The 26461-nt window shown below is 43.9% G+C and overlaps 1 protein-coding gene across 2 annotated transcripts in view; it reads right to left on the bottom strand.

The window, feature by feature from the left end:
- Window positions 1-26461, bottom strand: part of hspg2 (heparan sulfate proteoglycan 2) — a 110125-nt gene that overhangs the window by 70246 nt on the left and 13418 nt on the right. For both annotated transcript variants that reach the window (XM_085782712.1, XM_085782713.1), the window contains exons 2-3: window positions 10013-10142; window positions 9322-9381 (exon numbers count right to left, since the gene is read on the bottom strand). In XM_085782712.1, coding sequence (XP_085638838.1) covers window positions 9322-9381; window positions 10013-10142 — 190 coding nt within the window. The remainder of the gene's footprint in view (window positions 1-9321; window positions 9382-10012; window positions 10143-26461) is intronic.

Genomic DNA, 26461 nt, shown 5'->3' with positions numbered 1-26461 from the left:
CGATGAACGTGGATAAAAAAAAAAAAACATACATAAGGCACCCATCCGCTACTACTGCTAGTTTATGTTTATATAGCTACCTATTGTAATGAAAAGCACGGGCGCTTGTGTATTAATTAACTGATATTTTATTCCAAAAGTTGTCAAAACATAAAGGGAGCCGCCACATTTAACAGCCTGTGGGGCGGAAATAGATAAACCCGGTAGAAAGAGTGCCCGCCCGTATGTGACGCTCCTTGAATTACAGTGAACGCACCCACAAAGAAGCATAGAAGTAGGGATGATCTGATTGGTCAACAGTAGCCGGTCTTCTATTGGTTGACAGTTGACAGAAACTCCGTGAGCAGAGCAGAGATCCGAGAGCAGGACTTTCCTCCGCGCAAGAGGAAACACTCTGCGCAGGCAGCTGTGACCAAGTGCGAGCACACAGTTTGAGCACGAGCAGGGCAACTTTGAATCCGAGAGCACAGGTTTAAACATCGAGCACATAGTTTGAGCGCAAGCAGAGTAAATTTGAATATGAGAGCAGAGTTTTCTGAACGTCAAATCAAAAAGTAATGCTCTCAAATCAACATAATATGCTCTTGATTTATGATAGAAAATAACCTCCATATGCCCTCCAATGTGTTACAGTGCCTAGTCCAGGTGCGGAAACTAGGCAGAAAAGGCAGTAATGGCATCACACAAAAATACCAAAGTATAAAACACACCATAATCTACAACAAAAATCTTAACTGTCTTTAACACAATATTGGCTCCTACAGTCATTAAGCAGGGAAATTCATCGGCTCACTTTCTCCCCGGGATGACGACAGAGTTTGACCAGCCGATGGTCTTCATATTTCCGAAAACGTCGGAGTAAGTTTCCAAAAAGGTGTTACTTGGACAAACTGACATATTGGGGATCTAAACTGTCACTTTTTGTGTACTCATTGTGTTTGTCATTTCCAATCACTGTTCTCTGCTTCTTGCCCCCAATCTGAACTTCACGCGTCATCGAAATCACGTTACTGCAATTTCATCGCATAAAATTGCATCAATACAACGCTGCACCTTCCGTCATATTTTTTAAGAAAAGACCGCATAATCAAGGATATTTGCCGCGACAATCACAACAAAACTCAGCATTTTTCTGGAATAATACTGAATAATACATTTTTCCTTCCACGTGAGCTGTGCTGGTCAGACAGGCTTCTCTGCTCTGATCCAGATTCTGTATGAATCCACTCCATAAACTTCAACAGACACTTTTGAACAACAGCTCCCTCATAATCAAGTGAGTGTGTTGGATCCAGCTGTTTTACAGCTGCACATTCAAAGAAACAAAAAAAAAGCAACTTATTCCTTCTCATTCTCCTATTATTGTAGCTGAGGCATGTCTTTCAGAGGAGAGTGGATTGGGGAAGGAGTCGGTGTTATTTGCTTTTCGATTTGCCTGTAACTGCTGCAGCCAGGTGAGCAGCAGGTAAATGAGGTTAGGAAAGTGCAGAGTCGGCAGGAGTTTCTGTGAAACGATTTAAAGTCTACAAAGTCCAGCAGGAAACAGATGACAGAACAACCCCCCCCCCCCCCCCCCCCCGCCCCCCCCCCACACCCACACATACACACACACACACCACCCAAATGATCTAAGGTCTCCCTCGAGAATAGTGACCCAAACTAATTAAAGCTAATGAAGCATCCGCTACTTCAAAGCCTGCAGATATGTTGAGATCCTTGTCGGAGTGAGAGGCCGACGTGTGTAGATCGGACCGTGATCACCGACTGAAACAAAGCAATCACTGTAAAACTGCACAGGAAAAAACATCAGAGTAAAAAGAAATGTAAGAAACCGAGAGAGTAAAAAAAGAAGAAGAAGAAAAAAAACAGCAAGGTTTGTGATGCATTCAGTCGGAATATACTGGGTGAATTATCCCAGCAGAAAATAAAACCGTTAAAGAGTTTAACAAATCCCACGAGAGGTATTATTTGATATGGATACTCTCTAGTGTTCAACCAGGAAGCCACTGATCAACCCAGCTTTGTCCAAATAAACTCTCAGATCTGGGGGAAAAACCACGGGACAATTAAATCTCCTGCCAATAACAACAAGATCTGATGTCGTGTTTGTTTTGGAACAGAACTAAACTATTATCTTACATGTAGCTTCGATTTAAAGGTACTCTATCTCCTCTCAGTGCAGCGTGCGTTATTATGAGGAGCATCAAAACAAACAAGATGCATCAGTTAGAAGCCGCCAGCGTGAGGAAAAAGACATCATTCAACCCTCCCTCCCTACCAAAGCCACAATATCTCTTTCCTAAAGAGGAGCGGCAGCGGCCAGCTCTCCACGGCAACACACTTGTTATTGGTACAACAGAGTGCAGCATCATGGGGCAGGCAGCAGTAATGAGGCTGCAGTCGGTCAGTGACTAGACGACCATTCAGAGGTGGCGTTTCAGAACGGTGGCCACCCCTGAGCTCGCATGGTCACACACAGACACACACACACCGACTCACACACTGTTTGTGAATGGAGACGAGGTTCACGCAGGTGAAACCAGACGTGTCCTTTAAAACGTTTGTGTGTTTTGTCTGCTGTGTTACAACCGCCTTTGCCCACAAATGGGAGAAGAACTGCGTCAGTATGTGTGTGACCACCTTGAGGGCCCCCCAGCAGTGCAACAACAAAGACCTCATCCAAAATAACTGCAGCTGCCAGAGTTTGTCCTTCTGTGCAACTTAGTACACACACACACACACACACACACACACACAGGGGCAGTGCCACTCATACACACATGGGTGGCCCAAGCCGTGGCCCAAGCCGTGGCCATGCCCCCCCCCCCCCCATCCTCTGTCCCCCTGCCCGGGCCCATCTGACAGACAGGCTACATTACCCTGATGTATTGTCCACTTACGCCGCAACATCTGTTCTCCTCCAGAGATAACGGAAGAATCTGAACCTGGATTGTGTTTTGTCAGCAAGCAGCCGCTAGTAATTGATGTGATTAAGAAGTAAAAAAAAAAAAAAAAACAGCTGAGGCTTCACAGGAATGCAGCAACCTGTCTGTCTGAGAGTCTGTGTGGTTATAAAGTTAGTAAAGTCTCTAAGCTGCATGTTTAATAATCTCAAGTCAACATGTCACACAGCACAGAGTAAATCAGTGACAGTTTATAAAACTATGAGGCTTCATTAATCGTCTCTTCTCTGTTGCATATGATCACAATTTAAACATTTAGTCTAGTTCAGGTTCGGGCCAAATGTGCATTAGCACTTTTTTCTGCTGCCTTTTCTAAACCATGACTCATGTTCAGAGGAATTTTTTTAATACAACTCCCATAAAGGCGCTGATGAACTGGGCTGTGGCTAACTGGTTAGCATGCTAACATCAGACAGGAGTTTACACTGGTGTCGCTGTTTTCCAATGTGTTCACCATATGAACTTCTATCACTGCAGCTTTAAATGCAACAGCAAAAACATGTATTGCCATTTTTCATACTGAACTGAAAGTTAATCAAATTATCATGTGAAAATTCAAAACACCAGTTTTTAATACATGAAAATATGGCACAACATCACAAATGTTTCACACAAAAACCTAAATATTTCTCAGTGAAAATAAAAAAGATTCCCATTCCCACTCAAAATAACTTTTATTATGTTTTTTTTTTACTTTCAGCCCTGATTTACAGTATGTTCTACGAATGAATATTAGCTAAACACACTGGCCGAGGTTCACTCGTGGGTCAGCAGGACATCAGTCTGGAGATTTGAATTCTCAAGCTTTCCATCCAAAATTAGTAACTGGGAGAGACTTGACCCTCGCCAGCCACCGTCACCAGTGCAATGAGGGACGTGGCAATCTCTGTCTTTTCTGATTTCTAAACAAAGTGGCTTTCCAAAACTCCTCATTGTCCCTTGAATACAACTTCCATAAAGGTGCTGATGAATTGGGCTTTGGCTAACTGGTTGCCATGAGTTCACACTGGTGTTGCTGTTTTCCTATGTGTTCGCCATATGAACTTGAAAAGTGATGCAAATGCAGTATTGGACAAAAAAAAGGAAAAAAATCTATCATTTCAGCTTTAAATGCGACAGCAAAAAATTGTCATTTCTCGCCATTTTTCAGCTGATATGATACTGAACATGTCTGAACAATTAATCACATTATTATGTGAAAATTCCAATCACCAGTTTTTAATACATGAAAATATGGCACAATATCACAAACGTTTCACACAAAAACTTCAATATTTCTCAGTGAAAATAAAAAGATTCCCAATCCCATTAAAAATAACCTTCCTTACTGTGTTTTTTTTTTTTTTACTTTCAGCCCTGTATGTTCTACAAATGAAGTTAAACACACTGGCCGAGGTTCACTCGTGGGTCAGCAGGACATCAGTCTGGAGATTTGAATTCTCAAGCTTTCCATCCAAAATTAGTAACTGGGAGAGACTTGACCCTCGCCAGCCTCCGTCACCAGTGCAACGAGGGACGTGGTAATCTCTGTGTCTTTTCTGATTTCTAAACAAAGTGGCCGATGTGCACGTTGCACTGGAGAGATGAGATAAACTAGATTTTGTCTCCCAGAAATCTCTTCGGGGCTCTTAGTGTGGAGGTCGAGACGAGAGGTCAGGAGGACATGGGATGCAACCTCCGTATCTCCAGAGGAGATCCCAGACTGAGATTAGACGGGAACAAAGAACAACAATGGACAAAAGAGGTTCAAAATAGCCTGATCTCAGCAAGTGTTTAGACACCAGATGTTTGTTCTTTTTCCTTTTTCACATCATCAGCATATGATGCTGGGACACTGGGAAATGGGAATTCCTTTAACCTGCTGCGAATAGTAACAACAGGATACAGGGCATGATGAAGGAAATTGTGGCACCGACATCTTTGACTTTACAGAGGAGCGAGGGAAGGAAGGCAGAGGCTTGGCTGAATGGTTCGGACAGCCAACAGGACAGAGACACTCGGCAAAAGTACTCAGCATTCAGCACAGGAAACCGAATTTCCTTCCCATTGCTATCATGCTCAGATCTATATATGGAAATAGCGCTCACTGCCGCCGCCGCTTCCAATCGTAGGAGTAGGAGCAGCAGCGCTGTGATCAAACTGAGAAGAATGCAAATGTCCCGCCCCCACCTCCGCCTCTGGAGATAAGACGATATATTAAAGAAAAGACCTGCTCGATCTCAGCCTCCTGTTTAATTGCCACATTAAAGGAGCATTGTCAGAAGGAAGGGAAGTTTATGGAAACAGAAGCATTAAACCAAAGTAATGGGGCGATGGTTGTCGGCTCGTGTCACGCTACGAAATCTGACAGAATATATTTCTCCTACCTTGTGCTGTCAACACAGCAAGGCCGGCTTTAAATTATGTAGTTTTTATACTTTTGTGTACATCTGGAGCCATTGGTCTGAAAAATAAATGGCCAAATATGAACTGCTGTGTTTACATTTCATTGACTATGCGTTAGAACAGACAGGTTTAGGTTTGTTCAGATTCAGCTTCTTATCCCTCGGTCGACCGATTCGATTTTCTTCTCATACGTTCCTGCAGCGTCTCAGTGCATTAAACCTGTTCAAGCTCAGCGTCCAATGGACTTCAATGGGGCGGCAGAGAAACTAGATGGTCATTGGATAAATGCTGCGATGTTGTCAGTGTCTCAGGAAGTGAATTGAGCAGTGGGCGGGGCCTGGATGCTTGGAGGATCTGTCTAGAGGCTGAATCCCTTTTTGATTGACAGCTATTTAGAAACATAGGCCTACACTGGCACCAGAGGATTGTTGCTTAGTTCAGCCCGACTGTGGAAGTCGACATTTCCATTGAACATATCTAACGCTGTAAATAAAACACTATTAAAGCATTTCCTTGTTTCAGTTTGACATAATCCTCACGTTTTTTTGTTCAAGTTTAATCGTTAGTTCGATCATTCATTCATACTGTCGCAGATCGCTTTCTTGATATGGACAGAATTTCCGTATAGGCTAAATAAAAAGGGACAAATTTTATGATGTAGGCCGAAAATCAGCTTCCCCTCTTTGAAAGTCCAGCAGCCGCCACTGCTGCACGTGTGTCTGCCCAGCTGACTGTGACCTGAAGGACTGAGGTGCCAGCGTCGCAATAAACAACCTCAGATTAGCTGCAGGAGGCTGAAATAAAAACATTCAGCAACTGAAACGATCTGCAAACTTGCTGTATTTACTTTTCACTTGGTGGTGGCGCTGCTAAAAACAGAAATCAGACCTCAGGTTAAACCTCCCTGACCTAATTCATCACAATCACATTCTGTCAACACCAACCAGCTCACACCAACACATCACATCACGTCTCCTCTGGCTTTTCTTTTTAACCAACCAACACAAATGCAGCGAGGCCTCACAACAGTTGCTATTTCGGTGTGCGAGCGAGGCACATGCTATATGCCTCAGCTCTGATGTCAGCTCGCAATAGCAACCAAAACAATTACTTTGCCATGATGTCATCAGCTCAGTCAGCCAACCGGTCGAGTGCCAGCGTCTGGCACCAAGGACGAAAGTAAGACGGAGCAGCAGCTACCAGGCCTTTGTCCTGGATCAGGAGGGAAGCGATCTGATCTGATAGGATATTAACTTTAGAACGAGAAGCTGAGTAATAATAGTAATTATGTAATAAATAGAGGTGGGACATGCATAGTTATGAAATAGCCACAGAAGTTATGTCAGTAGCTCTACTGTGCTTCCTCAAAAAACAAAAACTGCAGAAGGATCCTATGGAGACTAAAGGTCTATTCTGGGCTGTCTGTGATATAAGATGACGGAGAAACATGGTCAAATCTGTGGTTGTCAATCTCCTGCAAAGACCCATGTAGAAAAAGTAACAATGAATATACAGCCACCACTGCTACTGACACAAATGTGCCATGTTTGCATAGAAACTTTACACAACGAATGGAAAAATAATAAGTTTGTGCAACTTTGGCAAAGACAGAAACAAACAACAAAAAAAAAGACTTTCAGAGCTGCGTTTTCAGCACAGATGGATGACACATGCTGATGAATGAACAAACGAACCGCAGCTTTCATACAGACTCTTTCTGTTAACCCCAACCCTTCATAAAGCCCCGCTCTCTTCTCCACGCTCCGACATGTCTCAACCTGATATCATAAAGTCTGACACACAGCGAGGACAAGACTTTAGACACGGCACTCGCTGCTTTCCATTAAAGTGAGTGGCAGAAAAAACTGTATGTGCAGCCCACTCCTGTTTTCAACACCAAGTCAATTAAAGTGCAAAAAAAAAAAAAATCCTACAGGGAATATAATTATTCACATTTTTTTCACGTTAGTCTAAAAAATGTAGAAAAAATAATGACACTAAAGGGAAACCAGTATCTGGCCTCCAGTAATCTGACTCAGCGCACACCCCCGGTCCCTGGACTGAATCTGGACTATGTAGAGAATGATTGTCACGATACGACTTCCACATCTGGACTAATTCTTGTTGCACAGTAAGAAAATTATCCAGCTGTCAAACGCACTCACACAACACTGGAAAATAACAGGCCAGATGTTGGCCAAACTTGTGCTGTGTCTCAATTCACACACGCGTTCACACTGACAAATATGTCAAAATGCAGTGTACTGTTTGTACCTGGATGGTGGTTGCACTCTATTCTAGTCTATGGACTACGTCGTACTGTACAAATGTGTAGGACAGAATAGAAGCCATTATTGGGTTAATTTGGCCATCTGAACTGAATTACTGTTCATAAGATGTGTGGTGTCTGTGGCTGACTATCACCAGCTTAAAGTTACCCACAGCGCTAACGCTAGTTGTTGCATTACACGTATATTTACTATTTATTTAATATGTTATTTATTTGTTTATGAGACGTGACAGTGCACGGCTACTAGCTCAATTTCATCTGTAGTCCCTGAGCAGGAACAGATAACATGAATCTAACACAGACAAGCACACACAAATACAAAAACATCACAAAAGCAGCCTTTCAAACAACAACAATAACAAAGTTTCACACGCTTAAAACACAATACAACACAACACAACAGCAAGAATAACATCACAATGTTAAGACACAACACTAAAAAGATTGCAGGATAGTGAGCTAATGTTTGAATTTATGGTTGGTGGGTGCATGACTGGGAAAACTTTACAACTTGTTAAGCCTCTGATCACACATCTAATGCTGAAATCTTCTACATAGTACACAATTTAACACACATGAACAACAAACATACGCCATAACAAGCTACTATAAATGCAGCAGCTACGGTTCATCAGCTGGTGATAGCTTCCAGGAACTCTATTCAATGGGCAAATGTTGCGATCGTCATTTCTGGTAAGTGCACAACGATCGTATTCCATTTGAGGCAACACTACCCTGTCCAAATTTGCGCAATACATTAGTAAGTACATGAACATACAAGTATACTACAAGTTAGTGTACTATGTATCTGAGCTGAGACACAGGGTTGGACCAAGGAACCAGGTGCATGCGAGTCCAGGAGTTTGATTTTATCATCCTAATGACGCATTTCCAGTTGATGTTTTTTAAGTCCTTCTTCTGAGTGGCTGAGGTCGAGCACCGTGCAGATATACAGTATTCATCGAAAAAGTCAACTGTTAAAACTTGTTTTTTATTTTGCCGTCTGCAATGAGGAGAAATTTAAGAGATGGCATAAACAAGAAAAATGCACCAACAACAGAAGCGTAACGAGCAGCAGCGAACCGCAGGAATGATTAAAGAGTGGGACCCATCATGCAAAGTTTAATACGTTATTTACTTTCCGCTGCCACGCTGCCATGTGATATAGTGGGGTCTCTGCGTATAAATACTTTTCAAGTCCACATAAAAAGTGAAAAAAAAAAAAAAAGTCCAAAGTGCACTTGTGAATGGAATGCAAAACAGAGATGCTCTGCTGCAGCTTTTTATTGTTCATCGAGCTTTCATGTATCTTACAGCGCTGTCACCTCTGCCACCGGTTAAAAGGATGAAAGAGGAGAGGAGATGTTTATGTCTCGGAAGACAAAAGCCGAAGCCCCTGTGTTATGACCGGGCGCTGGCAAGTTGGCGAGGAGTGAGGAGGAGAGGGTGCAGCAGGATGTGAAGGCATCATCATTCAGGCACAGACAGACATCTTGCACAAATACACACACACACACACACACACACACACACACACACACACACACACACACTGCTGCTGCTGCTTCGTGCAGCCACTAGAGTCACAGATGGGGGAGCTTTAGAGGGCTGAATGATCTTCCACACATAAATAAAAGCTGTCACACAGAACCGTTAGATTCACTCGATTTTCTGGGCGCTTACTTGTTCTGTCGGGGGCCGGGGGCCACGGTGTGCTGCCGTCATCCTCTCCGCTGGGCAGGTCTGGTGGAGGAGAGGAAGATTTTAATTTTTACGAACACACTTTATTTACATTTCTACCAGGTAAAAGCCACGTTGTTAAAGGAATAGTTTAACATTTTGGCAAATTCACCTATTGCCATAATCCCTATAGTCATAGCAGTAGGTTCATTACGAGACGTGAGCTGCTCAGTGAACACAATGGAGGTGAACGGTACAGGTCCACTGTCCCTAATCAAACTCATCAAATACACAATCCAACAACTCCAAAACACTCTGGTGGATAGGTTGTGACCTGCACATTCACCAAAATGTTGAACTATCCCTTTAAAGGGCTACAGTACCCAAAGAAAATACAGATTTACCTATGAATAGAATTAAAGAAGAAGCAGAGGAAGAAGAGATTGGGTGAGTGTGCAGGTTCAAGGACAGGACAACGAGCTTTGTTCACTTATGTAACAATAAAAATCTGCAAATGATGAATCCTGCAAATGTGTGTTCATTCACATAATTTGTTGCAAGTTTTTTGGGGGGCCGGGTTAACAGGCTGAGGAATGCATCATGAAAAACAGAACCGCCGAGGATTGACGGCAGCTGTTGCTGTGTTTTTTGTTTTTTGTTTGAGGTGGGGTAGGGGTGGTGGGGGGTCTCGTACCTCCTGAAGCTTCATCGGCAGCAAAGTCCTCATCGTCGTCCAGCAAGCTCTGAGACGCCTTGACGTCTTTCTCCGCCTCCAGGTCCTCTGGCAGAGGGACCTCCCCCCACACCTTGGAGGCCTGAGTCACCTGCGGAAAAACACAAAGGAGATTTATAGGGGTTGAAGTCTCTGCACACACACAGAGCGGTTACACCCAGCGCTATACATGGACCCTGGAAGGGTGGAGGGAAAACAAAGGCCCAGACGGGAAATAGGGCATTGTGATGTGTTTACTTTTACCATTCACTATCTCTTACAGGGCTTCTCAGGAGTTTGCATGTCGAGGTCTGGAGTTTTTTTTTTTTTTTTTTTTTCACACAACACACACACAACACAAGAAACTATTAGCATTTCCTGTTTGTGTATATTCTATTTCTAATCTAAATCGAAAGTTGGCAACAGATATTCGCAGCTGGCCGTGATGACACACTCTCACACACAAATCCTGGGAAAGCAGCTGACATTCAGAGCAGATTGACACAAATCTGTCTAAAGTATGCTTTAAACTTTGCCCCCCCCCGACCAGCATACCACGACCTGTTCTTTACGACGAGCTCCTCAGGAAGGAATCTGTCACGGAAACATGATGTCACCTGGAGCAGCAGCAGCAGTAAAAACACCTGAGATAAATGCAACACCTTGAAGGGCAGGTTGCTTCAAAATCCTTCATTCATGAATGGAATGGAACAATAGCAGGAGTGTAACTGAAGACTGGAGATGCAGCACTCGGCCTCAGGCTACAGATAAACAGAGCAGGAAACACTTTCCTGGTATCAATCAAAAAGCACTGGATCCTGACGGACTTTATTCTTTAATCAGACACTTTAGGGGGTTTTAAATACTTTAGATTTTGCCTTTATATATCAGGTATAGAGGTATCTTTTTTCCCCCACACAACTTTACCTTAATGATCTGACTCTGACCATTATTTTTTCATCTTTATCGACTTTATTAATATATTTATCATGTAAAGTTGTATCAGCAGATCCGACCATGTTTTGTCAAATGCCAAAAAAGTGATGAATATATGGAAAGAAATGCAACGCCATCTCATCCCACTATAACGCTCGGCTCTGATAAATATTTAATCAAATCCATCTCCAATTTTACACCAGGGGCGTGTCCAGGGGTGGGCTGGGGTGGGCATTACCCACCCACAGGAATCATCTGCCCATCCAATGAAAATTATAGCTCTTCTGAGCATTCATAGTTTTCTGTAATTTTGTCATTTGTCATCAAGAAATGTTCTGCTTTCCTATTGGCCATTTTGTGGGTGTGCTCCTCCTTTACATTATCCCCAAATCACAGCACTTATTCACACATGTGGTACAGACACAGTTTAGGGAATTGTAACACCCTCAGTGATCCAATTCAAACTGTCAATACCATTGATTCTTGTCCGTTCATTTGTCTGGTTTTCATTAGCTGTATTGGCTTCACAGTCAAGTTTGTACATTTTGCAAGCTGTGTGTTTCTTTAAAGTCGCCCCTGCCTCCAACATATTTGTTGTTGGCCACCCCAAATAATCCAAATGCCCCCCCAAAGATGACATCCTAGTAACCCCTCTGTTTCACATAGTCTATTAAGGTCAAACACAAACTGGGAGAGAGTTTCAAATCACTTTGAAAACGTCATGTGTGAGGGTTAAACTAAAACTAGAAGTTCTTGTCCAGACATAGTACGTGCAGACATCACCATCAGATCAATGGTGGGAGTGTGGGGTTAAAAAAGGGAGGGGGGGTTTGTAGAGACTGTATTCTTCAGCAGCCTGAGGCAAAAACTACTCAGTGTGACATAAAGACAAAGACAGATCTGCCTCCTCATTGACCCTCACACACACACACACACACACTCTCTCCATGAGGAGACACAGAGCTCAGCCAGCCATTCTCCTATCTGATCATCTTGATAAAGTTCACAGTGCCAGCCCAAGTGGAGCACAGTGCTGGTTTTTTATCGTCTCTGCTCTCACCTCGTCTCATCTCGGCACTGTCCAGACACTGGACCAGGAACTCCGGCTGTAAAAGTTTAGTTACGGCCCTGGCCGGGTGCCACGCCTGGCATTTCCAGTTGGCATGGCCCGCCAGTTCCTATTTCCACCGATCTCTGTCATGGTAGTTTTCCCATTTAAATGGCTCCAGCTAATAAATAACTCGATCTATCCCCTCTAAATCCTCTCCTCCCCTGACTGAACACCCTTACAACAACAATCCCGGGCCATTTTCAAAAGGAAACTGCTGACTAACCAGATTCTTTTCAGTCGTGCCGACCAGCCAACCATCGGTGTGATCATCTCCTGCTTCCCACTCCCTTGGGATGAGGTATCATCTGACCACGCCGAATGCCATCTGGGCAAAAATAATGACCTCCACAAACGTATACAGATAATTAACCTTTTGATGGATGATGAGCGCCATATTATTCGCACCTGATTTTAAAGCCGACATGTGAAGAAGCTGCACTTGTTTGAGGGGGTTTGGAAACTACATATGAATTAGCTTTTCTCACTGTGCTACCACGTTCCAGTTCGCAAAGCTCGCACGACCTTTACTCTCCCCAGGAGTTGAGACACGTCTGTTCTGTTGAAGTTATCGCTCCCTCGAGATAAAGGTCTTGACCCGCTCTGTAATTCTTTGAACTCCACCATGAACCTACGAGGACGCCGGCCTCAGAAGCTCAGAGGTTCTTCTCACTCTACGCTTCAGTGACTTGTTGCAATTTCCAGCGGGTCATATGGCTACCAGGTATACACTGGGGGGGGGGAGAGGAAAAAAAAAAAAAACGAGCAGGCACGGCACATACGCATCGGTGTTGTGCACACATGCAACACACACCGACACACACATTCCAGCCAAGAGGAATTCAACTGTTTACTTATGAATTACTCTGCACACAATGCACAGTGTTTGTCCTGCAAGATGGAGCGATGGCAGCTCCAAAAAAAAAAAAAAGATAGATAGAGGGGGAACAACAGAATCCATCGATAATGAGAGACAGGTGATATGTTACAGAAACCTTCAGAATGAGTCTTTCAGTTTGCGCAGCTGTTTTTGTTTGGAACAGCGACATCATTTTGGTTCAGGAACAGTAGATAAGCAAGAGAACAGGAAGCAGAACATTTTGGAAAAAGATTGATGGCCGAGCCAGCATCCTTTTCAAGACAGCGTATCGTCAGCTGTCGTTGAGCCCTGCAGCTGGAGACCCGCTGTCAGCTCCTCTCTCCCAAACAAGTCCTGGCTCTTCGACATGTACATTTTTTCACTGGGCTATTAACAGCTAATCAGATTTTCATGCTCCTTCGTTTTCCGCAAAATGGATAACGAGCTAAGTGCAGCCGTTCAAAGCCTCCTGATTATTCACTGCTTTTATTTTGAAGACCACAAGAACAAATGTCTTGTGTATTTTTTTTTCTTTTCCCCCTCTAATCTGACTCGAGGGGAGAAAACAAAGTTAAAAGTTTGAACGAGGGGATTTAAATCTAAACATAGATGGAGTGTGGCATTCACTTTTCCATGTTTACTTGTTAGGTTATTCCTTCTATATGTTGAGATTAGTTCATCATTACACAATCCAACTTCTTGCATCACTCACTTTCTCAGAGTGCCATTAATTTTCATTCATGTCTGTGTCTTATTAAAAACACTTTGACGATCTGTTTGACGTTTGTCATCAATCACGGTGAACGTCGTAGCATGGTAATTAAGTTTGGAGAACTTATGCCATGGTGGTGCTTTTAATTTGAAAGGCCAGGCTGGTTCAATCTGATGTTTTTCAGTGATCGTCGATAAATCAGTCTCACAAAACTTTATGACTATCCCGGTCCGTCTGTGTCAATCAACTCAGCCTACTGAAGATCTTTTATTAGTTATGAGTATTAAATTCTAATATGTAATGAAAAATAAGATGAGATAGTTTCCTAAAACATTACTTGGATGTATTTTAATGAATAGATGTTTACTGTCTGGAATAAAATGATCAGAAAAAATGAAGTCACATGACCGATGAAGCAGTCAAGGACAAGGTTAAGTCCCACCTTAAAAACCAGTTCCTGTCTGTAGCTTAACTCTCATCTGTAACACTTGAGAACTCAAGAAAATGACATTTTTTGCTGCCAAAGACGCTCTATAACTTCCTGTCCTTAAAAACGCTCCAACAGGCCGAGCAGAGTGGGAGCTCTGTCTAGTAGGATACTGAGATCACTACTTTGCTTTAGTGCTTGCTCCTTCTTCCCGTGACCACTTCTGGGGTTTACCAACCACCAGTCACTGGGACAATCCTGGAGAGTTTATTTTTCAACCTACAATTTAACTGACCAAACCGGGCCTTTACGCTAACTCTAAAAATGTGCTTACTAAGACGGAGGTTGCTGGTTCCTCTGAGCCACTGCGAGCTGTGTTTCCAGAGAAGCTGCAGCGAGGTACAAATTTAAAAAGAACAGTTCAATCTTTTGTCTTTGCCTCATTGATTTTCAGATGGTTAATGCTGGCACCACATTTGAAGAGCCTTTGTGTGGTCCAGATGATCCATAATGGATCACATAATGAGCCAATTAGGCCAATTACCTCATCAAACTCAGTTAAATTATTACCCAATGATCATAAATCCATCTGTAAACGACAGAATCACACGAGGGCAGAGAAAAATTTGATTCAGCTACTGAACAGAGTTCATAAACAACTTTGTCAGGAAATTAGATTCAGAAGAGTTTGGTAGTTTCGGTAACAGATTCTCAAACATCAGGAACTACTGTAACGTTCAAAGACTTTCAAGACTTTTTGTTTCTTGCAACTGCGTTGCCACATTAAAGATTTAGTTGTAAAAGTATCAAAAACAACTTTTCAACCTCTCACAGACTTTATCTTCTAACAAACCGTGATGAATGTAACATGGACAGGGACCAAAACACCATCAATCTGTTTTATCAGTTGGATTACCATCAGATTTCTGAATATGAGAAGTGCATGACTCCGAGAAGTAAAGTGATCCTTCACTAATCAGGATCGAGGTAGCTGAGTAAAGCGAGTTACTGGAAGTCGATGAAACCACAACAACTGGAACTTGTTCACAGATTTACTGGTAACGCAATAAAAAACACCCCCAAACCACAGATTCACTGACTGTGTGGTAACGGCTGCAAACATCCACCCACCCACCCACACTGTGCACAAACAGACGGACACCATCGTATACACCCCCACTTCGACATTCCCGTCCCAGTTACATGTGAGTGACAGCCAGAGCCTGTCAGAAGCAGCGTGAGAAGAATTCTTCTGGGGAGGAGGGGACGTGATTCGCCCACTCGGTTAATAAACCCACTGATGCAGCTGCAGGAGGATCTGTGAGAAACATCGGACAGTGTGGACGGAGAGGAACCGGGACACTGGAGCCAGTTCAACCTGGACGTGTGTGTGTGGGGGGGCCTCACTCATTTCCTGCAGCTAAAGCAGCAGCAGCAGCAGCAGCACAGGTTTATCACCACTTAAAGGGATAGTTCAACATTTTGGCAAATTGGCCCATTGCCATAATCGCTATAGTTATAGCAGTAGGTTTGTTACCTTTATTTGTCGGTGCAAGCTATTTTTAGGTACGGTCGAGCAGAGCAGCGAGCTGCTCAGAGCTACGCTACAGAGCCTAATGGGATTTCTTGGTTTCCCTCATCAAACTCATCAAATACACAGTCCAACAACTGGTGGACAAGTTGTGACCTGCACATTCACCACACTATGAGATAATAACAGAACGTTACGAGACAGAGTCGTTTTAGAGGTAAATTCATGCAAAACTGCTGATGCGACTCTGCTCCTCCGTTCTAAAAATAGCTTACACCGACAAATAAAGGTAACAAACCTACTGCTATAACTATAGCGATTATGGCAATGGGCCAATTTGCCAAAATGTTGAACTATCTCTTTAAAGCATCTCACCACCTGTTCGCAGAGTGTGTGATAGGCCCACATAAAAGAAAAAAAAAGGGTGAAAGCCAAAAAAAGGCAGCACACCGTATTGCTCATGCCAAATCAATTGATTCAAATGGCGAGCGACCTTTCATGCACGTAATGGGCAGGCACTCAGAGGAAAAAAAAAAAACCTCCAACAGATGAATTCCCCAACCCCCCTTGACCTTCCATCTCTCTCTCGCTCTCTTTTCACTCTCCCTCTCTAACACCAACAATATCTGCTTAGACTTGAAGTAGCGGCGTGTACTAAACAGGAATGGAATGTAAACTGCAGAGGGCATTAAGTGGATGAAAGCTCGACACATACTCTTCTCTTTAGGTAGAGTCGGCTGCAAACAAGGAGCCCACCAAGCACCGCCAGGCACCACCAGCAGCAGCAGCAGCACCGAGCCGAGCTGAGCTGAGCAGCTCCAGCTCCAGCTCCAGCTCTCCCTCTGCTTGACCCCGCCTGCTATCTGTGGAGTGAGTGCGGGAGTAATAGCATGGGTTTCAATAAATCAGCTCCATTACAGCACCTTGATAAGGCAGAAATAAATGATGGGTGTGCATGCACACGGAGAGATTTCAATCACCTCGCAGCTTCACACCAGGATAAAGCTGCATTATACTTCAAGCTGCACATTAGGGAGGTGTTTCCACCGTAGGAACTTCAGGGGCCGTTGGCGCGTGTCTCCACTGCAGGGATCGCCCCAAAGGACCATCTCTCAGAACTTTTAGGGGGGCTAAATGAGTCTTGAGGTTTACTTGATGCTGATTGGGCATACTTGGAGTGGGATGTGACGCCAAGAGAAAGCCCCAAAATAAGCAGCATTTTAAAAACCTAGTATTATTAAAAAAGCTGCACAATGTTTGTACAACAAAGCACTTTGCACATTATGTTGCCTAAAAAGTCCGGCGGGTCCTACTCTGCAGTAGAGACACAAAACATATCTGTTCTCACAAGCTTTTAATTAGCTTTTTGTTGCTTGTTTGTTTGTCTGTCTTAACACACTGGCTTTTGTTTTAATATGTACTCACATGTATTGCATCTTGCTTTTATCCTGAAGCACATTGAGTTTATGCTCGCCATATGAAATGTGCTATATGAATAAATTTACATTGACATTGACACCGGCCTAGAGGAACCAGTGAGTCTTTACCAGGAACTTTCTTGGTAGAAACACACCTATATTCAGGTTTTTCTGCGACACACTTGTGTTGTTGAAAGAACAATATAAGAGGTGGAAAAAAACGGAAGGAGGGATCCGCTGAGGAGAAATGTTCCTATTTTTTTCCCCAGGTGTAAGAAACACAGGCGTCTGGACACGACCCCTGCGTGGCGACAGAGCAGCTTTGAGAAACAGAAGACAAGTTTTCCACATGTTGCGTGGAGTGAGGTGACTGAACTGACAAAACTGCCACTTCTGACACTAAAACCTCCGCCTGGGCCCCTGCTGCATAAAGGGGGCCCGATGAGTGAGGCCCCTCCACCTCTCTGCAGCTCTTTTGACATTTCCACAGGGGTTTTTAATCCGAAGTGATCGGAGGGCCCGGGGAGGAAGTGGAGGAGAGGAGGCTCTTCATTCAACAGACAAACACTCTTTGACAACATGCGCAAAAAGTGTTCCATGACGAATAATGTGGGTGCAACAAACACACCGGATTTTCTCAGAAAAGAGACTTTTGCAGGAGGAGGGAAGGGGCCCCGAGTGTAAAAAAAAAAAAGAAAAAAAAGTGAAGGATAAGGCTGCATTTTTTCAACAAATGCTTGGAGTGCCTCGCCTGGCCATCTTCCCCCAGGTCATTTATTCTCTCTCCCACACAACAGCCATGCCATGCATTTTACAATAAGCTCGGTCTCCCACTGGAAATACGCACTGGAGCTGGCGCTTCCCCTGCACGCATGATGCCCTTTCAGATATATGTTGGTATTTGCGAGGTGATGCAGCAGAGAGCAATGGGCTGCACAGAGAGTTTTTTTTCCACCGGGGTTGGCACTGCAGAACATTAACACTGTCAAATTTATGATATAGAGAATAACACATTCCTCCTGCGCCTACGCTTCCCACAATGCAACTGTACCAGCTTGTTGAAGCCACAGAGCTGGCTGCAAGACATCTGGGAAGCTTCTTTTTTTTTTTTCTAACTACACTCCCAGATATTTTCTCTCATTTATAAACTTGTAGTCTTCAGCCCAAACCAACGCTACTTCAAATGACATCACTCGCCTCGCCTGCTTCCTCTGGAGCCACACAAGGATTTATTCAAGTTTTTCTTCCCACATCTGCAGCAGCAGCAGCAGCAGCACTGCTCCCGAAGACCAGTAGTTCTGACATCTGATGAGTTGAAAACGTGGAAGATGCAAATCGCTTATTTCTTTCAGGATGCAAACATCCTAGAAATGCATGGAAGAGAAATCAGACCTTTGACATTTTGATATGATCAAATCATATTCAGCAAGAAAATATAAGATAGCGTTTGGTTGTTTTCATATCTGTGTCATCTCTTCATGTGTGAGGTACGACCAGACTGAAAATGTTCTCTCTGTGGTGAGTGAGCACCGCTTGCAGCTGTAGTCACCACACACACACACACACACACACACACACACACACCGCTCTTTACACGAACATTCATTGTTTTGGGGGATGCATCACAAAATAAGCATCCAGCCTGTTTGGACTTGTGCAGCAACACTGAGGAGGTCGGGGGGAGAGGATGTCTGCAGAGCTAGAATTAAAGTTAGAAAAAAAATCTGTCGATGACTTTTTTTTTCTTCTTTGCTTTGCTGAGATCAAAGAAGCAGGAGGCTGAAACAGTTGCACGTGTACATGCTTGCAAATCACGCCTAATTTCAGACGAGCCTTAGGTTTTACTGTTGCCAGCCTTGCTGTGCTGGTGACATCATTGATGGGTTACTTTTTTGAATGTCTTAAAATCACAAGCATGCATTTCTGCAGCTGACATCAGATGGCTGCATTTATAACCCTCTACTGGATTCACCACAACTTGCTCTACGTGTGTCTGAATCAGCTCCAAACGGCTCAAATTGAAATTGCAAACTGGGGTGAGTCACCACCGCCACCATGTATTTTAGGCCAAAGGTCACAGCCTGGCGACACCACGACCAGACAGAGTAGAGATCGTAAAGCACGGTGTGAAACCAGACACCCCCCCCCTCCGCCACCGGGGCCTAACGCAATAACCAAAATACTATCTGTGATGGGGCTTTTTTCAGCCTCAGTGATAGCACGATCACAAGACTTGTGCTAAGAGCAGTTGTGTACATAAAGCCTGACAAGCCTCCTCGTTTGTTGTTTGTGTTCCTCCTGAGATTTTGGGAATTTGAAAGTAAAAAAAAAAAACAGAGCGAGAGAGCAGAGGAGTTATTATTCTTCAGGCTACTTTAGAAAGTATATCTTTTTAAAGCTGTACTGTATTGCGTTTTCACTGTGGGTGGGAGGAGAGAGCTTTAACGCATTCCAGCCCAAAACGTCCCAAGGCGTGAAGGCCCAGTTGACACCTTCAGAAAGCCCTGTCTTTTTCAATTATAACCCCAGCAGGAGCCCCCCAGCAGGGACCCCTGCATCAACAGACCACCAGGAACCAGCACCTCCACCGTTCCTGCAGCGGTGCAACCTGAAGGCCCCCGACTGTCAATGAACAAAAGCCCGGAAGCCACACCCTTTATTCACACATGCAGGTATTAAGAACACGCACACACACTGCTAATAGAGCTTGTTAACAGGCTGCTAACAGTTATCAGCTAGGAGTGAACCTATTCTGTTTTTAATAAGGCTCTGTGGTTTGTGGGGAAGGCCATTTATTGGATTGTAGGTTTAGCTGTTAAAACTACTGGAGAAACATATTCCAGTTACTTTCTGTGCCCAAACTTGGTCTCAGAGAACAGATAATATGTGTAACTTCCAGTAAAATACAAAAAAAAACTAGTATAGACCAAAAAAATAAATAAAACACAGTGATATCCTATCTCACCTGAACTATATGTGACATCAAACATAAACAGCGTGGGAGTAATTCATGCCGTCTATAAATAGCGTGTGTTTCCGGTAACATTTCTGAGAGAGTGACCTGCCGGGTGGAGGGGACCAAGGGGGCCAGCTCCAGCTCCAGCTCCAGTCCCCCCCCCCTCCCCAGACGACAGCTGACAGTGGGCCGAGGTGCTGAGGCCAAGGGGAAGAGCAGCAGCAGCAGCTCCGCCTTGGCCGGCCCGGGCCTGTTTATTTATAACAGAAAGAGTCTCTTTGAACGCGCTGCTGTGTCATTTAAGATGTCTTCTTTCCCTCCCACTGGAGAACGCAGAGGGATCAGGGATCTGAGGTGTCCTAACTCTGAGCTGACGCTGCGAGCACAGCAGCACCTCAGGACAAAGACCGACTTGAGCTTCGGCTGCAGGAAACTGATGCATAAAGAACTGTGGATTTCCTTCTACAAGGAGAGTTATTTACTTTCTGCAGAGGGAATCAAAACACACAACTGGACAGACAGAGCTCCCAGCACTGAAGCAAAAAAACTCATAATTCTTCAAAACTTCATATTCAGATGCACATACTCCAATCATATCAAAAAAATCTAATGACAAAATATACAGTATATTGATTACTATCTCAGCATCTACAGGCAGCTCTGTGAGTCTGAGCTAAATGCTAATTCTGAATGCTAATCTGTTCCCACCGATGATACTGGTGCTTGGCAGGTATAATGTTTACCATGTTCAACATCTTAACTTAGCATGTCAGCATCCTAACATTTCCTAATTAGCATAACACATGACAGCCGTGGCTTCGTTTTGAAGCTACACAGTAAAAGTTTAATGATGACTGGTTATTGAGGTTCATCCTAATGGGGTTATCAATCAGTACGTTTAGCCTACATGCACAGCTAAACTGAGCTATGCTCATAGCTCGATTTGACTCTTTTCTGTCACCGAGTAAAAAATGGAAATAAATAACTTAAGAGTTCTCAACTTCAGTTCCTGACCGGATGCGCCGGTCCGGGCTGGGTTTTGGGCTGAAAATAGGCTGTAGCTTTTGGGTTGGGTCGGTCCACTGGTACTAACGCGTTTGCATACACTTCAGTTGTCCAGTTATAGTCGGATTAAGGCAAAAACTCCTTTTTTTCAAGTGCTATGTAAACGTACTGAATGTCTGAAGCAGATTTCATGGTTTCATATATCCTGTAGTCGTTTCACTTAAAACCAAAATCAGGGGATTACCAAAAATATTATGATTCATCCTCTGGGGATCAGGAATCTCTGCACCTCATTCTGTCTGTACATAACTCAACCAACAGCTGTCGACAAATTACAGTAAAAACCACAAAATGTCAACTTGACTTCTCAAGTGGTTAGGGTTTCTCCTCTGGGGATCAGGAGTATTCATCCAGATTAATTTTCTGGTCATGTATCAACAGACAGACAGAGACTTCCCCGTCCCTACAGCCACACTCTGACTGTATGACTAAATAATGATGAGTCTTTTTTTACAGAAGGACAGATTCCTCTGAGATGATCCAAAGGTCTGTGGGCCAGCTCAGCTTTAGAGAGGAAGTAGCAGCAGCTGTTTGATGGCTCTGTGATTATACTCTGGTTTCTCTTCTCTCATGGTGGTGGTAGTGTTAGATTTACCCTCTCTCCCCCCTCCTCCTCTCCTCCTCCTCTCCCCTCTCTTCCTCTCTCACTCATTCTCGCCTCAGGACCAACTAATCTGACACCACCTGTTGACTTGGCCACGCTCGCATTGTCCCACATAATCACAGGCCAGAACTCGCTCAGTCTGTCATCTCAACACTCCCAACCCCCCCATGAGTATCATTCTCGATTAGTTCATCATTACACTGTGTGGGAAAAGTGGGCTAAGTCGACCAAATCTTTGCAAGTATGCGGCTTATGCAACCGTTTATATGGAACAAACCGAGCCTTTCGGAGCAGCAGCGGCAGCAGCAGTGTGGTACTGTATGTAAAGCTTTTCATCGAGGTGAAACATTTTCATCTTTCCAATAATACAGCGCTGCTCATGAAGGCCGACTTTGTGCGAGAAGAATGGCCTCCAGTTCTCTTTGGCCAGGAGGAGGAGAATACCCAACAGGCGTCCCGGCCGGAGGGAATAAATTTCATGTTGGTAAAGCCACTTTGCACCAGTTCCCAAGGTCATGCTATTCGGGATGGCGATTTCACAATTAACTGGGGTTTTGGCAGGATACCATGGTGAGGCTGCTGGAACGCGAAGCACTCCCAACATGTTTGACTTTTTTTTTTTTTAAACCGTCTTTGTTTGGTAACCCAAGATGCACTCTGAGCTTATAACATCACAACAAAACCTGCTGTTAACTAAACTGAACTCTTTGTTGGGCGCCGACTGCACATCAAAGTGGCTTTGCTTTTTTTTTGTGTGTGTGTGTTTTTTTTTCCTTCTCTTCTCCTCTGCTATTTCAATAACACTCTGTTCGCACTGCCAAGATTTAAAAAGAGGTGACGGACTGTGAGAGTAAAAATATTCTTCCTCAGCTGTACGGGCCATTAATATAAACATAATAAGGTTGTAGCAGAAGACACGGCTGCGCTCCTCTCCAGATGTTCTGCAAACACGACTCTGCGGTCTGATGTTGACAAAAAAGAATCAAAGGGAGGAAGGAGGAGAGATGGTATTCAGAGGTTATCCTGGTCTTTTAAGATCCGCCTCAGTCCTCCCCGTTGGAAATTACCTGACAGCTGTTTCTGTGAACCTGTGCACCAACGAGAGCGCCGAAAAGTGGGAGTTAGACAAGAGACCGGGAGAGTGGGAGGGAAAAAAATCCGATCTGGCCTCGGAACAGCACATAATTTCCACGGGCAACGAGAAGAAGAAGAAGGTCAAACTTTCATCCCAGCCCACACGGACATGCATGAAAATGGTCTTCTAATCTTTAAACAATCTGAAACAACCAGATAAAAATGTGAATCCATGTGAGCATCACAGGCTCACTGCCCTAACTCAACAATTATAAGAGGAAAGCTGAAACAGATTTACACCGTATGCAAAGTCATTGACAATGAATACTTTTGCACTGGAGGATCATCTGATACTAAATTACACATGATGGATTCCTCCTTTTGTCTCCGGGCATAAACAACATCATTCACGGCTGCTGTACTGAGGGTTTTTTTTCTTTCTTGCATCCTAATAACACTCGGAAAGTTCCCCCTGCTCCACAATTATGCATTAAATCAGTGAACAAAACTTGTCAAATCGATCTGTCGCATAAATGTTTACTCACTTACAGCAAACATAAATGCAAATAATGCATAACGTTATAATGAGAATCAATAGGGAGGAAGTTTTCAAGGACAGTTGAGTCATCTGTGCCTCAACTTTTCTTACCCCTGGTAAACTGGCTCGTGTTTCTCTTGCAGATCTCAGATTTTATATTTACTCGCAGCACAGACATGGGAATGTACGATGGCTGAACCCTCATTTGAAGCAGTCACAGTTATGGGTCATTATAAATAACAGTATTATAAATGCCCTCAGCTGTTGTCACATTACATACAGTATGTTTTGGCAGAACATACCAATAAACCGATTCCAGAGCAACAAACACAAAGACACTTTTGAATTTGCATCACTGCCTTTCTGTTCCAAATGCCAGCATATTTTCCAAGTCATCTGCACTTGTTTTGTTGGATTTAATTCAGAACAAGGCCGGGAAAGACGGAGCGAGAGAGAGTTCACTGCCTGTTGCCTGGTGGGACGACGATAGTGAAGGGACTGAAAAATACTGATCCAGAGGCAGGTTTCCACAGCTGCTGGTGGCTTACGTCATGCTTGATACAAAACGCTGCTCTCACTTGAGTCACTTCCATAATGGAAAGTGGTGTGCATGCTTGTTAACACTGCATTTCCACAGAGTGAAGGAATTGCTCCGAAGCAGGTGACATCCACCCTATGTCAAGTTCCCACGCATTCAGACAGGAGGAGGACAGAGCAGAGGTAGAAGAGAGCAATACCCTGCTGGGATAAAAATATCTGGAGGAGCTGCTGGTGTTATTACACCCTCGTCCGGAGGCCCCGACCTGCTGAACAGATCGGGGTGCATCAGGTCCACTGAGGGGGCATCACCTGCAAAGACATTTGCTAAATCACTGCATGTTCCCCAGAGCTTCTAGATATTACCTTCAAAACAGTTTAATGTAATCAGACTTATATTTGGACGGCATTTTCAACGATGCTTTTGAGCACAAGCTTCTCCCCTAATGTAAAACTCCATACATGCACTTTCCAAGAGTTGTCGTTAAGAGAGCTGCAGCACAGTAGGCAGTCTGCTGCTGTGGTTGGCCTCACCTCCCCATTTGTGGTTAAGCCTGGACAAGAACCAATAAACACTGAAGAAAGCCATGTTTTCAGAGAACGCTCCGAGTGGTAGCAAAGCACAGCCAACTGCTGCCCAGTAAACTGGCACACCCACATCTGTGCAGCACAAGAAACATCACACTGGTGATGAGGCCCGGACAGCAGAAATGTGGCACCTCACGGCCACTCATCAGCAGTTTGCTCTTCGTTCTCCATTGCACCTTGTGCTTTTTGTTGTTTTTGGACGTTTGGAAGTGAGCGATTTTGCAGTTTTGTTATGACAGTGTGCAATTCTTAATGACCAAAAATAGACAAGAATGTTTTGAAGTCTCTCCGGTTAGCAGAGATGTGACCTTAAGCTGCAGCCTAACAAGGGGCTTTCCTGCACGTTGTCTTCTCTGTTTGGTGAAGGAAGCCATTTACCCCCCCCTCCTCCCCCAACCTCAATCCAAGGATCAAGGAAACTCTTAACCCTCCCAAGAAAAAAAAAAGAAAAAGAAAAAGAAAACCAAACCCAGCGAGCGTCACTTCTTTAACGATACCCTAAAGCACAGAAACGTGAACATTCCTGAGGCCAATTATTGGGTTCAGCATGTGAGAGGGGATCAGGTACCCACTTTGTCGGCATGACATGCCTTCGCTCTGATTGGCTCTCGTCTTCTCCCGTCACAGCCTTAAACCCCTGCATCAGACTCCCTCTGTCACCCCTCAACAAAGGATCAAGGGGCAGGGACACTTCCAAAGAACCGGATTATCTTCTGGAGGCTGGTTCAAGGAGCACGATCTTGGGAAGCAGAGTGATACGAAGGTTGGATTTCTCCAGGTGTGAAGCGCTTTTGTTTTGGCTGGTCAGACAAACCAAACACTATAGATGGGATTAGTTTACCTGTAATACTCACAGTGCTTCCATTAGACTCAGCTTCTTCTCCTCACGAGCTCAAACATCATGTGCCGTCTCTATTTCATCCTAATTTGGTCGGACAGGGGCAGTTGTTAATGGGAAGAATTTATGAAGAAAAAACACTTGGCCTTAAACTCTTAAAAGGTTTTGGCAGCTTTTGTTTCAACAGCTCAACACTTAGACAAGAAGTTTCTGTTCTTATACTGCTGCAAAGTCTCCAACTTTAGAAACAAGTATGGAAATCAGAGCCAGCCAAAACCTAAGTCAGTCTCCAAGCAGACTTTGGATAAGCAAACAGAGAGTGCAGGATGAAGATATGGTTATGAATGAGGGTCGGGGGAAAAGCTGTTGGATGGGAGATAAACAGTAGTCCCCTCATTACTTTTGTCCAAGGTCAACAAGGGGCTTTGCACAGGCCTCTCGAGACGTCTCCGACTTTTCCTGCATCATTTACACTTTTAAAGGTCTGACGTCTTGCACAGTTTCAAGTCAAACTATCCAACTATATCAACAATGTCACAGGTATTTCTTAATTTTATAACGTATATCCCCTGCAGTCCCATTAAACGCAACGGCTTGACGAAATGAACGCGCTGCCCCGTTATTGCTTTTTAACAGCAATAACATCCTGCTTAACTTCAGATAAAATGTCTCGGTGTATGAGTCATGCTTAAAAGCTGTGACTTTTTCTCCATTTAGAAAACGACTGCATCAGCAGAATAACCTGCAGTTTATTAACTCACCTCCACTTGGGAATCTTCCTGTCTAGACTGTTTCCCCACAGGGATCATTCACCAGCCTATCGCATAGATCTAATAGGTTGTGATATGGTTTCAATTCCAAATTGCAATGATTCACGTATTGATTGAAGACAGCAAAATGAAGCAAACCAAGCATATCAAACTCGTCATATAGGCTCACAACTGACAACTGGAAACAGGTATAAAATAACAGAAATCTGGGCACTACAGTGGCAGTACAGCTTTGACTTTTTACTGATGAACTGAGGGGGAGGAATTCCCCCAGACAGGACCACGCCTGCTGGATCTTACGCTTTGAGAACCAGATAAAATCCCAAAGCTAAATTAAACACTTCCTTTCCACTTACCCTTCCCCCAACACAAGATAGTCCCAAAAATATACTGCCTGCACGTTCAGAGCTGAACAATACTGAGATACAGACATAACATTCACCACAATGCAAAAACAAAGTGGGTCACTA

Source organism: Trachurus japonicus, chromosome 7 (assembly GCF_045865225.1).
Source record: "Trachurus japonicus isolate A0001 chromosome 7, Traja_1.0".
Taxonomy (NCBI): Eukaryota; Metazoa; Chordata; class Actinopteri; order Carangiformes; family Carangidae; genus Trachurus; species Trachurus japonicus.
Note: the sequence above shows the minus strand (reverse complement) of the source record. Positions and strands in the feature narration are given on the sequence as shown.